Source organism: Propithecus coquereli, unplaced genomic scaffold, assembly GCF_000956105.1.
Source record: "Propithecus coquereli isolate 6110/MARCELLA unplaced genomic scaffold, Pcoq_1.0 Scaffold1, whole genome shotgun sequence".
Taxonomy (NCBI): Eukaryota; Metazoa; Chordata; class Mammalia; order Primates; family Indriidae; genus Propithecus; species Propithecus coquereli.
This window is the reverse complement of record NW_012133857.1, coordinates 25,058,214-25,072,828: the sequence shown is the minus strand read 5'-3', so window position 1 is coordinate 25,072,828 and position 14,615 is coordinate 25,058,214. Positions and strand designations below refer to the sequence as shown.

Here is a 14,615-nt window from a genome sequence, read left to right as displayed (position 1 = left end):
CCAAAGGCTAAGGACGCTAATGGCTGTTAGAACTTTCAAATGCTATTTTTCAAGATGCTCCAAAAATCCCTCCAAGCATAAATAACCCTGGTTGGAATTGTCCTTGGGAGGCCATCCTCATTGAGGAATGTTACCAGCCCAAAACAAAAATAAATGTCCAGCCGAGATTTTCTTTGGAGGACTTTGTGCACCCATATGCTATGTCTTTCATAAAGCAATATGAATAAACAATTCTTTTGTCAAGGCTAATTTGTTTTTATGCTTGGAAAAGTAGCAATAGAGATGGACGACTACATTTTCCTTATTTTGGCACAACTTCAGCTTTGAAATGTGTTTGTAATGGGTCTGCTATTGAAAACTCCACTCTGGAACCTCAGCCTAGATTGACAGCATGCTATTTCTTCTCAAGGCTTAAGCACTCAGAGCAGAAAAATGGCCTTGTTTTCCTTGCAGACTTCAGTTTTATGAGCCGCTTTTTATGATGTCATTAGGAACTGTCCAAGTTCTGGAAGGAGTGATCATTCTTCAGATTTTTCCAATATTCTGCTAGATAAAGTTTGGTGGGAGCTAACTCTGGGCTATGATGGTGTTGTCCATAACCAGTGGGTCTTGTTTGAAGATGTCAAGACTGTGGAGTTAAATGGTATTGAGTCCCAAATATGGGTGTGATAAGAGGAATTGCTTTTGACAATACAGTCTCTCAAAGCTTCAGGAAAGAACCCACTTCACAAGCACTAGTTTTTCTCTCCATCCCCCTAGCAACTGCAAAGCGAGCAACTGGCAGTAAAAATCACACATACCACATACCGGGTACCCCCTCCCCAGTACCATGTAGTTCATTAAAGTTTGGGCCCTTATCGGAGGAGGAAAGCTATAGGTTAGTGTAATGGCCTTTGGGCTCTTGGGATGCAATATTTGCTTCTTAGAAGCCTTGAATGTGGCCTAGGGACTATTCTCAGACCATGAGTTAACCTACCTCCTTCTTCCCTTCACTCTCCAAAAGGGCCATGTTCCAAAGGAGATGAAAAATATCATGTGACTACATATATAGAAGTTACATAGACCTTCTTGGATTCATGGTTGCCTATAATATTTTCCATGGGAAGGAGAAAAGAGAAGTAGCCCTGTCTTAGCCAACCAAATATGTTTGCAAACTCTTCTCCATCCATCGGATCCTCAGCCCAAAGTTCACTTCCTCTAGGAAGCCACCTCTGATTCTCTCAGGAAGAATTCTCATCTCATATATAATACTGCCCTTACAGCATCTACCTTGATGTTCCCTTATAGATCTTTCTCCCCATTTGCTGTAAGCTCAAAGAAGATAGTTTATAGCCTCTCATTATGAGCCTCCTAGTGTCTGGCACTGTGCCAAGAACAGTGTTTATGGCAGTAAGTGTTTTCTAAGTGTTGGTGGCCCAGAAGCCAAGTCATCACATCTTCACAGACTTTTGCATAAAGGATACACAAGTTCTTGGGCTCAAAGTTGTCCCTGATCAAGTCAAGAATGAGGAAAATTCAAGTCTACTATGCATAAGTTTTAGAGAAATAAGAATTTCAGGATTCTTCTGTGTTGAATCATTACTAGCTCCTGTCAAGACCATCAGCCTATCATCTTATTTCAGAAGGATTCATCCTGCTTCTCCTCTCACATTCACCCACAGTGTGTCTAGAAAGCACCACACAGTAGTGGGTTGAGCCCAATTTTAAAGCAGGAAGTGACTGTGCTAAGAGGTTCCAGAAGGAACCAGTACTCTAATGTTGCTGAGTAGATTTCAGACCCCCATACTCATTTACATAGAAAAGCAGAATCTCAATGTTCTTCCAGAACTTAATTTATCATCTCTCCACCTCCTCCTCACAGCTGAGTTTTAGCTACAATGATATTTAATATGAAAAATTTTGACAAGCTGTCAATCATTCACTCAACTCATATGTGTTGAATATTTATTATGTGGTAGATACCAAGAATTCATCAGGGGCATCAAGATAGGTATGGTCCTGATTCATGGCCCAGCAGGAAAGACAAACTTTAAACAAATAAATTTCACAGTTGATTCATTAATTATAACAGGTATCTTAGTCCATTTGGGCTGCTGTAATAGAATACCACTGATGGCTTATAAACAACAGAAATTTGTTTTTCATGGTTGTTGAGGCTGAGAAGTCCAAGATCAAGGCACCAGCAGATTCAGTGTCTGATGAGGGCCCACTTTCCTGATTCATAGACAGCCATCTTTCGCTATGTCTTCACATGGTGGAAAGAGCAGATGAGCTGTCTGGGGCATCTTTCATGAGGGCACTAATTCCATTCATAAGGGTTCTGCCCTCGTGATCTAATCACCCCCCAAAGGCAAATCACCAAATAGCATCACATTGGGGATTAGGTTTCAACATATGAATTTTGTGGGGACACAAACATTCAATCCATTGAGATAAATGTTATCAAGAAACTGAGCTAGCAAGTACTATAAGAGGACCCAACCTAGGGAAGTGAAGTTTTGAAGCTGAAATATGGAAAATGGCAAGAAGGCTGTGAGTTACCCAGAAAGGTAGGGGAAAAGGGAAACAACACTTATGAAAGCCTCCAGGTAGGAAGAAGACTGGCACAGCACAGAGTTATCTCCAAGCTCTATATAGAGAAACCACTATGTGTATTTGACTGAAGCTTCAAAGTGACAGGAAAAAACACCCTTCTAGCTAACTAGTGGATAGGGGGATTATTGAAAGGAAAATAAGAGCTTCTTAAGGAACTGGAATACAAGAGGAATAACTAGGTCTGTGGGAATTAGAAAACCAGTAAAAATCAAAAAGTTTTTCTGTAACTCTAGAAGCCTCTTCTTTCTCTTCTCTTCTTTTCTCTCCTTCCCTCTTTATGTCTCTACCTATTTCTTCTTTGGCAAGTGCCTTATTCTGCTTTGACCTCATCCAGTATGGCAGTCAATGCTGAGTCTACGTGATCTTACTGTTTCAACTTCCCCAACCAGTTGTAATCTCAATGCCTCTCGGTTCAATAGCTCGAGAGAGTAAATCTGAGTGATTACTGGCCACTTAATAGAATTAATTGTTTGACTTTGAGTCAGGTGTCCATGTACTAGCCATCTTAATTTTTGCTGCATAGAACTAGCAAACCAATTCACATTTCTTGTGATCGAGGTGGAGTTCTAATCCCCAGCCACAGGGATGGGGGACGTAACTCATGCCCAAGCAAATAAGCACAGCACATTACTGGCCATAGAAATTGATTCAGGTTATGTACATAAATTAAACTTTGGGTGAAAATTCTGGGACGAGAGACTTACCATCTTCCATGGACACTATAAGAGGAAATATTTCACTCTTCCTCCAGATAGCGTGATGTGATGTTGTGAGGTACAGATCTTTAGCAACATTTCTGTGACATTACGGGAGCTAGATTGAGCATGGAGCCACCCAGAAGAACCAAACCTAGGATCTTGAGGAAAAACTCAGTTGTGGTGACATCATCTGAGCCCTGATTCCAGCCTCATTTGAAGCTATATCTACTCCAGGATATTTCTAAGCCAATAATTTTTATTGTTGTTGTTTAAACCAGTTTGAGTTGCAGGTTTTTTGTCATTTTCAAAAAAAGGGGTCAAACTGATTTGCCTTGCTCCACATCCCATCAGTTAACGGAGCAGGGCTGAGGAGGGCAAGTTCATGTTCTATGCGGGAAATGATTCCCTAAAACCATGATTCAATCCAAAGCATACTCAAGCCACCTGGGCAACTTGGAGGTATAAAGAAACAAATAGCATGGCTAGAGCATGTTGCCATTACAACTGAATTCATAAGCAAGGCAGGAAATAAAAACAGAGGTCCATTCTGATACTAAATTCCTCTATCTTCTTTTCTAAAGAATTTTAATCACATTGTTCATTGCTTCATTAATTTTTTAAATTTTTCTTGAAAATGATAACTATTCTTCTTGGAAATAGCCACAGACTATGTTTGAAACATCTCAAATGAGTTCCTTCTGAATTATTCATGTGAGAAAATCTCTGTAGATATCCAGAAATAGGGTGTCTTTCTGTTTCCATAACTTAAAAACAACTGACTGCATTTTGCTAAAAAGAAAAACTGAACTGAAACCAGATTTGAAAAATATCACCCCATTTTTCTTCCCACAAATCTAATTTGCTGGAAAACTGGGGACAGGATAGAACCATAATAGATAGAGCATTTATTTGACTCTTTCTTGTTATGTGTTTATGCATGTGTTTCGTACCTGCTAAATTTGTTAAAGTCACTAGAAGACAGGCAGCTGTGTACTCAACTAGGCTGAATATTTTTATAGCGCAAGGCCATGAAATCTAGGTGAATTTCACTAGTGGTGTATGTGATTCTGACTCTGGGCTGTGAGACAAAAACCTTCTGTGCAAATGAGGTCTCTATTTACTCCTCTGCTCATACTTTTCTTTTTCTTCACAAGGAACGCAAATTTCCCAAGTTTGTATCCAAAGAAATGGAAAACACATACATTGAGGAGCTGAAGTCCTCTGTCAACTTGCTCATGGCCAACTTGGAGAGCATGCCCGTGTCCAAAGGTGGGGAATTCAAGCTCCAGAAACTCAAACGCAGCCACAACGCTTCCATCATCGACATGGGCGAGGAGAGTGAGAACCAACTCTCCAAGTCAGACGTCGTGCTGTCTTTCTCCTTGGAGGTAAAAAGCCCTAAACCCTTGAAAGTTTCCTGGCACAGCAAGCAGGACATGGGTGATTGGATGCATCGCAATCAGCTTGTTTTCCCCCTTGCACCCCAGGAACAGTTATTACAACAACAGCTTGCTAAGCATAGGTCAGCTAATCAGCAAGTGATTCCTCATCTCCATGAGCCCATACTTTTCTTAAGGAAATACAATCTTAAGAACCACCTACTAAATTTAATCTTGCATTACTTTCCCTGTCTTAAAGCAGTGCTTAAGGATTGTGTAAAGGCCTTATGCAACGTAGAAAGTTTAAAATTTTGGCAACCTGTGTTACAGTTAGGAGAGAGGCAATCTGGCATCATTTCGTGGTGAGTTGTAAATTTTCTTTCCCATTATCTTTCCTGTTGGCTACATGGTAGAGAGTCGCTCGTTGTGGTATAAACTTTTTTAGTTTATCTCAGTACCCAAAGTATTATAAGAACCCATTTAGGCCAGTATTGTGACAGCAGGCTTAACATTCTGATCTACCTACATCAGAATTGCCTGGGAAGCTGGTTCAGTATGCAAATTCCTGGGCAGACCTACTGAACCAGAATCTCTAGGGGGTGGGAATATAAAATTGTACAGCCACTTCGGAAGATAGGTTAGCATTTTCTCAAAAAGTTAAACATGAAACTACCATATGATCCAACAACCCCACTCTTAGATATCTACCCAATAGAAATAAAAACATATGTCCCCACGAAGATGTGATTATAAATATTGATAGCAGCATTATTCATAAGAGCCAAAAATGGAAACAACCTAAATGTCCATCAGCTGGTGAATGAATAGACAAAGTGTGGTATAGCCATACAATGGAACACAATTCAGCAATTAAAAGGAACAACCTATTGATACATGCTATGACATGGACGAACCTCAAAAATATTATGCTTAGGGAAAGAAGCTGGACACAAGAGACCACGTATTGTTTCATTCCATTGATATGAAATGTCCTGAAGGCAAATCAACAGATTAATGTGGTCTGGGGCAGGAGGTAGGAATGGGCATAAGGGATATTACTGGGGAAGATAAACATGTTCTAAAATTAATTTATGATCATGGTCACACAACTTGGTAAATTTAATTAAAAAATCACTGAATTTACACCTGAAATGGGTTAATGATATGATATGTAAAACATACCTCAATAAAGTTGTCAGATAAAAAAAGAAAGCATAGGCAAGGTACAGCCCTGGAAAGAGCACTTTAACAAGTTCTGCAGGTATAATACTTCTTATGCACTCCAAAGTTTGAGAACCACCTATAACTTTTATTAAAGCTCAGAACCCCACAAGGACTTTATGATGATCCTAGACTTGGAGAGACCAAAGGAAAAGATCAGATTTCTGTACGTTTAATTAGAATGTGTAAAGCCTGCCTTAATTTTCTACACCATCATTAAGGCTTGCTGTGAATTAACTACAGGTAATTTGTTTTTCTATGCTCAGTTCGGATCAAGATACTCACATTACAGTGTTTTCAACATGTACTGTGCAGTTGGAAGAGGTAGTACTCAATTAAATATAGGGCATTTGGTGTGTGAAAAATCATCAGTGTAATTTCACAGAAACTCTTTTTTTTTTTTAATACTGCCACCTGAGGTACTGAACACATTTTCTTAGGTGTCTTTGAATTTGATGATTGCCAATTAGAGGTGGCAATTTATTCCCTACTGCCTCTTGTCTTCCTACAGAAAGGGGAAAAAGAGGTTTATTGATATGCATGAAGCTTTTAAGTCTGTAATTTTCTAATTGTTTATTAGTACTCAGTATTATAGTTGATTATCCGAAATATAGATGTGGGCAAGTCCCCAACCATATTCCCGTGTATATATGATTCAAATGACTTTAACTTGTAAATACAAGTATAGGATTCCCAAACACTTTTTAATTAGGACACTAAATTGCACCTCATAGCAAAACTGCCAGCAAAAATCATTGCGCATCTACTTGTGAATGTGTTTTGGGGGACACGGCATGGGGAGGCAGGAAGAGGGGGAGAGAGGATTTGAATTTGCAAGTTGGCACAAGACATATTTTATATTAAGTATAGAATTGCATGGCTGGAAGGGACACCAGAGGGTAGTTAACTTTGCAACACAGGAACTGAGGCCAAGGGTGTCCAGAGGCATGGCCTTGGGCAGGGGAGTACTGCTGATGAAAAGCAGCAAGTATTTGTAAAATGCCACTATGAGCTGCATGCTTCATCATCATCAACCCAGTGAATCCTCACAACCATCTTTAAAGGTATTTGCAGGGCTGAGCGCGGTGGCTTACGCCTGTAATCCTAGCACTCTGGGAGGCCAAGGCGGGTGGATCGCTCAAGGTCAGGAGTTCGAGACCAGCCTGAGCAAGAGCAAGACCCTGTCTCTACAAAAAAATAGAAAGAAATGATCTGGACAACTAAAAATATATATAGAGAGAAAAAATTAGCCGGGCATGGTGGCGCATGCCTGTAGTCCCAGCTACTCGGGAGGCTGAGGCAGAAAGATTGCTTGAGCCCAGGAGTTTGAGGTTGCTGTGAGCTAGGCTGACGCCATGGCATTCTAGCCCGGACGACAAAGCAAGACTCTGACTCAAAAAAAAAAAAAAAAAAAAAGGTATTTGGTATTTGCAGATGTGGAAACGCAGCCTCAGAAAGATTAAGAAAGCTGCAAATGATTACAGCTAGTGAAGATGCATACTCAGAATTTGAAGTCAGATATTTCAATTTCCAAAAACTTTCCTCTTTCTACTGTGCTTTCCATTTCTTTCCATTGGTATGGTTCTCCCCAGTGTAAAAATTTTCAGTTATGTCTGTCATCTCTTTGATCTTTGTCTGTCATCTCTTTGATCTTCACAAAACAGCCACAGGATACATATTATTACCTCCATTTTATAGATAAGAAAACTGAGGCCCTGGAGATTTTTTCAAAAATAAAGGGATTTCAACATCAAGTCACTTGCCCAACCAACATCACAGGAGCAGCATAGTGGGTCTCAAAGCTGTAGCAGCAGCAGCAGCAGCTGGGAAATGGTTAGAAATGGCAAGTCCCGGGCTCCAGCCTAGACCTACTGATCAGAAACTCTGGAGGTGGAGCCCAGCAAGCTCTGGCTCAACAAGCCCTGCAGGTGATCCTGATGCACATTAGGTGCGAGAACCAGGAGGCTGTTAAGCAGCCACTCCATGACTTGCTAAATCCTGGCTCAATGCTAGCCCTATTGTGCTTCCTTGAACCAAGCCCATTAAAAAAGTATACATGTTTTGCATATCCATGTTCTCCTCCTTGTGTAATGCCATTACCTCTTTTGGAGTACAATCAAGTGACTTTTTATTACTCATTGTAGATCTCTGATGTAGGTCATTTGCTTCCAAATTTTTAATCAATTTCTTATCTTTTCTCCTTCCTCTCGCCTCTCTCTTTTCTCTCTCACAACAAGGCATACCACTAAAGATCAGAATAGCAGGTGATTGAATGGAGTTTGGGGCAGTGGTGGGAAGTGACAGAAATTGTAAATGACATATCTTGGTGCATCATGACACCAGCCTTTTCCCTCTTTCCAGACCAGAGACCGTGCAGCTGCAGACATGTTTTTGTTTTGACTCAACAGTGTTGGCCTGCACAGAATTTGTGTATCATATTCCTCCCTATTTGGATTATTGTCAGCATTTCAAAATCAGATTTCTGACTGTGATTCTGATGCAGATTTCCATTTTCCAGTAGGAAAAAAATGGGGTATATGGTAACTCCAAACTGGAGAAAGGCAAGGCAACAATGGGTTGCAACTGGCAGCTGTTCCCTTTAGGTGGAGCATGTGCCTTCCAGTTTGCCAGTCCCCACCTTTTCCTATCGCATCTCTGGCTCTGATGCTGAATGGCGCTTGCCCTTTGTCTTAGTTCTTGCACTGTTGCTTATCTTATTGTAAAGAGAAAGGTGAATTCATGAGCCCACGTCTCTGTTAAGTGCTGAATCAAAAGGTAGACTACTTTTATTTTATGTTTTTTTTTTTATTTTTTTGAGGAGAAGGAAAGAGGAGTTTATTAATTTGCTGGCAAATGAGGAGGTTGGGAGATTCCTGTCTCAAAGTACCAACGTCCTGCTTCTAAGCAGAAGTACAGAGCTTTTAAAGGTTCTAGTTAATCCCATCCTCAGCCAAAACAATCTCATGACCTCAAGCAATTCCCCTGAGCCATCTCCTATGGCACAAAAAACAAAGGACACTCTCTTGCCCCTCCCGACCACTGGCCTGAGTCAGGGATGTAGGTTTCAGTTCTCAAAAAGGGTGAGGGGTTTTGAAGAGACAGAAAACATTTTTACCCTTTTTCAGGCCATTCTCTCTGTTACATATTCCCCCGCTGTCAATTTTACCCTTCCATATCTATGGGAGGAGGGACAATATAGTCATTGAGCTACTTCCTGCTAAATCAGGGCAATGTTTTAGAGGGAAGATACATCTTATCAGGTGAAAAAGGGCCTAAACAGTAACTACAACCGTGAGGACTGACAAGGTGAAATGGACCGTCACCTTACACACGATTAGACTACTTTTAAAGAAATAGGAGGGAGTCTATTTTTTGTTGGAAATGATAAAATGAGCTTATTTATTTAACATGAAAAGAGTAGCCCATTTATACTACCTGTCTGGCCCCTGTGAGCATCTGAATTCGTGAGTCTTGTCTTTCCACCTGGGAGGCAATAAGCTACACCATGAGGAATCACATCTTCGTGCTACACCGATCCCAGCATGGCTGGTAGATACCTGACAGAAGCCGTCAGGTACCCAGTGGCTTTCTTTGTAACTTCTTCTCATCCACGTATTTTCCTCTGGGTGATTCTGTTTTCAGGTGGTGATCATGGAAGTGCAGGGCCTCAAATCCTTGGCTCCGAATCGCATCGTGTATTGCACAATGGAGGTGGAAGGAGGAGAGAAACTGCAGACCGACCAGGCTGAGGCGTCCAAACCAACGTAAGTCATGTTTCTCCACGGTTCCTCTTACAGAGGGTGTTGCCATTGGTTCCCTTTTGGCCAACTCCAGAGTAAATGTCCAGCTTCCCCAGAAGATCCTAGAAGACCTATACCTTGTTTATTTTTCAGAACATATGACTTGCCTACATTTTTTTTTCTTTGGCAGCCATAATAAGAATTCTAATTGCTTCAAACAAAGGACTGAAGAAAATTAAAGAAACAGTCTTTTTTCTGGAGGCTTTAGGTATTCACCTTAGAGGGTTTAGTCACAACTTCCTTTCTTCAATATGATGTGCAGGAGAGTTTGATATAAATTTGCTTTATTACATTTTTAAAACAATATTTGGTTTTCAGTATATTTTTTTCAAAATTTTTCTCTATGTGCCTTATTTATGAACATAGTAGGAACAGAGTATGTTACATTGAACCGAATACATTAATTCACTAGGTCAACACAATTTTGTCAAAGGCTTACAAGGTATCATGCACAGGAGAGAGGAAAGTAGTCACTGTTGTAGCCCTGCAGAGCTCACAGCTTAGTGGGGGCATCAGAAAAGTAATGATGCAAATATACAAAGTTATGAATGGTGACGGAGAAAGAGTGCTTTGAGAGGAGCTAGGTAGGAAGGAGGAAGTGAGCCAATTTGTGGGGACAGATGCAGAACGGGCCTTCCTTGGGACATGCGAGATATTCGAGCTAATACTATGAAAGCTGAGGAATGGAGGTGGGCGTGGAGGGCATTCTAGGCAGAGTGAATAGCTTGTGCAAAGGTCCCTGGTCAGCAAAGGCCCTGTGAGAAGGAGGAATTCAAAGGCCAGTGGGGCTGGAGTTTAGAGAACAAGGGGTGTCATACACTGCCAGAGAGGCAGGCAGGGGCCGCTACCATGAGGTCCTTGTTAGGCCATGGGGAGAAAGCATGAGAAGACAGGATTAGAGATGTGTTTTGAAAAGATCACTCTGGCTTCAGTGAAGGAGGCCAGAGGTAATGCAGGAGCTCAGCACGGATCCTGTTGCAATGGTCCACAGGAACAACGACGGTTCATTCACTCATGTCAATAGACTCTCAGGCCTCAAAAATTCTCGAGAGATCATTGCTCCCTTCCCTCCCTCCCCACTACCTGGCTCCCTTCTTTTGCTGTCTCAGTTAAGCCAGTCTAGACTAATGAGCATCTTTTTGTGTTGGTGTTGATTCATGCAAGAGTCATCAAAAGGGTAACCCTGAATAGCAGCTCACTGCCCCTCCTCACCCAGAGCATTATGAGCTGTTTGGCAGAACATGAATAACTTACCAGGATGTTCAAACGAAATAGTTCAAAGAAAGCACTGAATGTTTCCTGGACTAGAGAGAATCTGAGGGCATTGTATGCCTTCAAGTGGCTCTTTGCATGAATAGGCAAAAGCCTCAGATGCTCAGAAGCTGGGTGAAATTAATGAGTGTGTGCGGCGGAAACGGAAACCAATGCGCCTTGTCACATGCCACCCTCTCTCCCTTTTTTTACAACTTAGTTTCAAACTGACAATAAATTCAGTTTCTTTTTTACTGCCATTGATGAAATCCCAATTTTTCCCCAAATAGTCTGATCGTTTTCAATGCTATTATGTTATGCTGCACTATTTATATGTGCTTTTTAAAAATGTGTGATATATGGGGGAAGAAAAACCTATTTGGTGTTTCTGCCAACCTTTTAAGATGGTGGGCCCAATATGGTGCTATCAGATAGAGAAGGAAGGAGAAACCTCTGATTATTCCAACAGGCTGTTGTTTCATATGAGCTATTTTAACTCCAAATGTATTTTCTATCATTTTATTTGGTGTAAAGTTTTCAGTTGCCAGGGGAAATGATGAGTTGATTTTCATGAGCTTATGAATGATTAAAACAAAATTTCAGATTATAAATAATTATACGCCATTTGGGTCTACCAACTTGAAATACTCAGTTCGCATATATGTATTTACTCATAGCTGTACATGTGGATTACGATGTTCGTACACATAAACATCTCACATGGAAACGTTTTGCTTTTCTAGCCAGAAATATACTTTTTGATTCCCCTTCAGTCAGCTGAGTGAATATTACCAAAGCCCCACGGAGGGTTTGTTGATTTGTTTGTTCTTCAATACCTTAAGAATGCAGGTTTCATGGCCATGGTCAAGTCGAATCTGTTCGTAGTGACTACCTAGAGTGCTGTATTGAAGAGGGTTCTTGAGGCCAAATCTGTAGTCAGAGGACAATAGTGCCAAGATCAACTTGTCATGTCTGCTATGGGAAGGGAAGGGGTCTGAGCACTCTCTGTTTGCCATTTCTATAGTATGCCAAGGGGATACACCCAGAGTTTGAAATCTGGCAGCACTCATGTTTCTTCCTGTCTCTTCCTTTATCCTTTGTATATAGATTCTCCTTATACCCTTTACTGATCTTCCTTCTAAATCCACAATTCTTTTCCCAATACTCGTCTTTGTCATAGTTCAGTCCTGGTAGTTTTCCTCTGCCTCGAGTTTTATCTAGTAGGATGAATGAGCCTGTTTGTGCAGGTCCATTTTTCCCTGCCTCTCTAGTTTGGAATTACTCAGAATGCTTTCCATCATTTCTTTGAAGCTTTATTTCTTCCCCTTTTTCTCCGCCCCCACTCCACCCCTACATTCTACTTACAATTTATCCCATTGCTAATCTCCAGCTGTCATCTCTGCTATTTGCTTTTGATTATTCCGAAAAGTATCCTTTTAGGGGGGTTATCTTTAATTTGTCCTAATAACTCCACTTCATCATCTGACAAGTTTAGCCCTTTGCCTGCCCTATTCATCTTCTGAATTTTGTCTTCAACTATTCTTACAGCTAGCTGATGCCCATGCTTTATTTATATATTCTAAAACCAAAATTCCATTCAAGCTTGTTTTATTTATTACATCACACAGTAACTGGAACCATAACATCTTGCCCTGTCACATGTCTACAAGGAATTTGGCTGTTGTCTTTTTTTTTTTTTCTTTTCAAGTATAGTCACAAATCTAGCAGCGCATTACATAATCCAGTTTATCCAAGAGTATGTTCTTTAGAATGCTACTGTGTAGAATTAGACATTGGACATCCCTCATCTTTGTTTATCAATGCCATCTCTTCACTTATAACCGGGGCCCTGCCCAACATGGTCATATTGAATCAGTTGCATAATTTAAGCATGCTGTGTTCATGAGTTAAATATATTTTGTGGTTGGGAAAAATGGTGTGTGCGGTAGGTAGGAGCCACCTTTTATGCTCTCAGCTAAACTGTGGCCCCAACAATTATCCTTACTTTTATCCATCTGTTTGCTATATGTGAATCATTTTCAAGCAGACTATGGGTCCTTTCAATTCTGTTGTCTTTCTCTCCTAGGTTTTTAACATAGAAAACCAGGAGAATACATGATCAAAGTTACCATGAGATATATTTCTTTAAAAATATTGTCTCCATTTGCAACACATTGTTTCTGCTTCTGATGGGAAGCCAATGGGGTGCCGAGGCAGAAGTAGTTGAAATCCTGTTGTTAGGAGAGCACTCTCAGGAAGGCCTGGAGATGGAGAAGTGAAATTCTTTGTGGGTTCAAGAATGCAGGCATATCTGCCCACCTGCTTTGAAATAGAGCAGAGGGCTCTTCTTGCCCTAAGGCAATGTTTTTCAAAGGGTAGCACTCTTACCTGTGCTGATAACAGAGATTATGTTAAGAATTACCAAGATATGGCATTGAATGACATCAAATCATGTGAAAAGGAAGATACCCCTTTTCCATTTATTTTTCAGTTCTTCTTACCAGGTCAAGGAGAACATTTTAATTTGGTACTAGTAGGTCTTTAACACCTCCACAGGCCTCAGACTCAGAGCCTACTGCTGGCAACAGCATCCAATTAGGATTTCATAGTATTGCTTAGATCTCATTGCGGTTAACTTCCATTCATGGCTGGTGGTGCTGCTTTGTCTTTTGCAACAGTGACATAAGTTTTCCTTTTTAAAGGAATATATTAACATTTAAAAAGCAAATTAATTTAAATCAAATATATTAAGTGAATAATAGCACAGGTGGTACCTGGATATGATAAAAAGTAATCATGACAGTAACTTGTGTTGGTGTGTGGAAATGGCAGAGATTAAACAGTGTATGCAAATTAATTTGGAAAAATTGATATAAAAAAAACCTGACATATTCCCTGACTAGATGATATACTCCAAAATTACTATCTTTGTTAGTAGTTTTGTATAGTATAACTTATCCTCTAAAAAAAGCATGCCCAGAGGATTAAATACCAGAAGATTTAAATAAATTTGCTGAAAAGAAAGGAAGCTTGAATTAGCAACCCAGTATTGTGCTAACTTATCTGAAATTATATTCTTCTGAATTGAAACCAAAGATGCCACTTGGCATTTGATTATTTAACAAGTTCATTACTCCTTGATAAGCCACAGGCTTTGTGCCATATGGATTTCATTATAGCCAGGAATTAGAAAATACAATCAAACTTGGAAACCTTATATATCCCAAGGGAATAAGAAAATAAAATGCCCTAACCAGAAAATCTTGCCCTAGCCCTTGTGCTTTTCAATGACACCTGATCTGATGAGCCCATATTAAAACAAAAGACAAAAACAAAACATAACCACTCTCTATAACATATTTCTTCTGTGAAATGCATTATTTGTCTTCATGGTGCAATGCAGAATGGGCCAGACTTATTATGCCCAAATTATTCATAGAAATAGACTTCTATTAAATTGCTACCACATTAAGTCAGTTACAAAGTCAGAAAAGGAAGTTGTTCCCTCCAATTGCTTGCGTCATTTGTCATCTTAATGGTACCACCTTTTCCAATTTAACCAAAAGCGTTTTCTGTGTACTGGGCCTTGGAATGGTTTAAATGGAAGCAGAATATCTTTGCTGGATGGCTCCTTTGAAATTTAGATGAGAATGGGTGATAACACAAGGGTT

At 40.2% G+C, this 14,615-nt stretch overlaps 1 protein-coding gene across 8 annotated transcripts in view; it reads left to right on the top strand.

Moving 5' to 3' along the window:
* CADPS (Ca++-dependent secretion activator) overlaps window positions 1–14,615 on the top strand; it is a 524,321-nt gene that overhangs the window by 272,038 nt on the left and 237,668 nt on the right. For all 8 annotated transcript variants that reach the window (XM_012642835.1, XM_012642705.1, XM_012642642.1 and 5 more), the window contains 2 exons: window positions 4,448–4,681; window positions 9,536–9,657. In XM_012642835.1, the coding sequence (XP_012498289.1) occupies window positions 4,448–4,681; window positions 9,536–9,657 (356 nt within the window). The remainder of the gene's footprint in view (window positions 1–4,447; window positions 4,682–9,535; window positions 9,658–14,615) is intronic.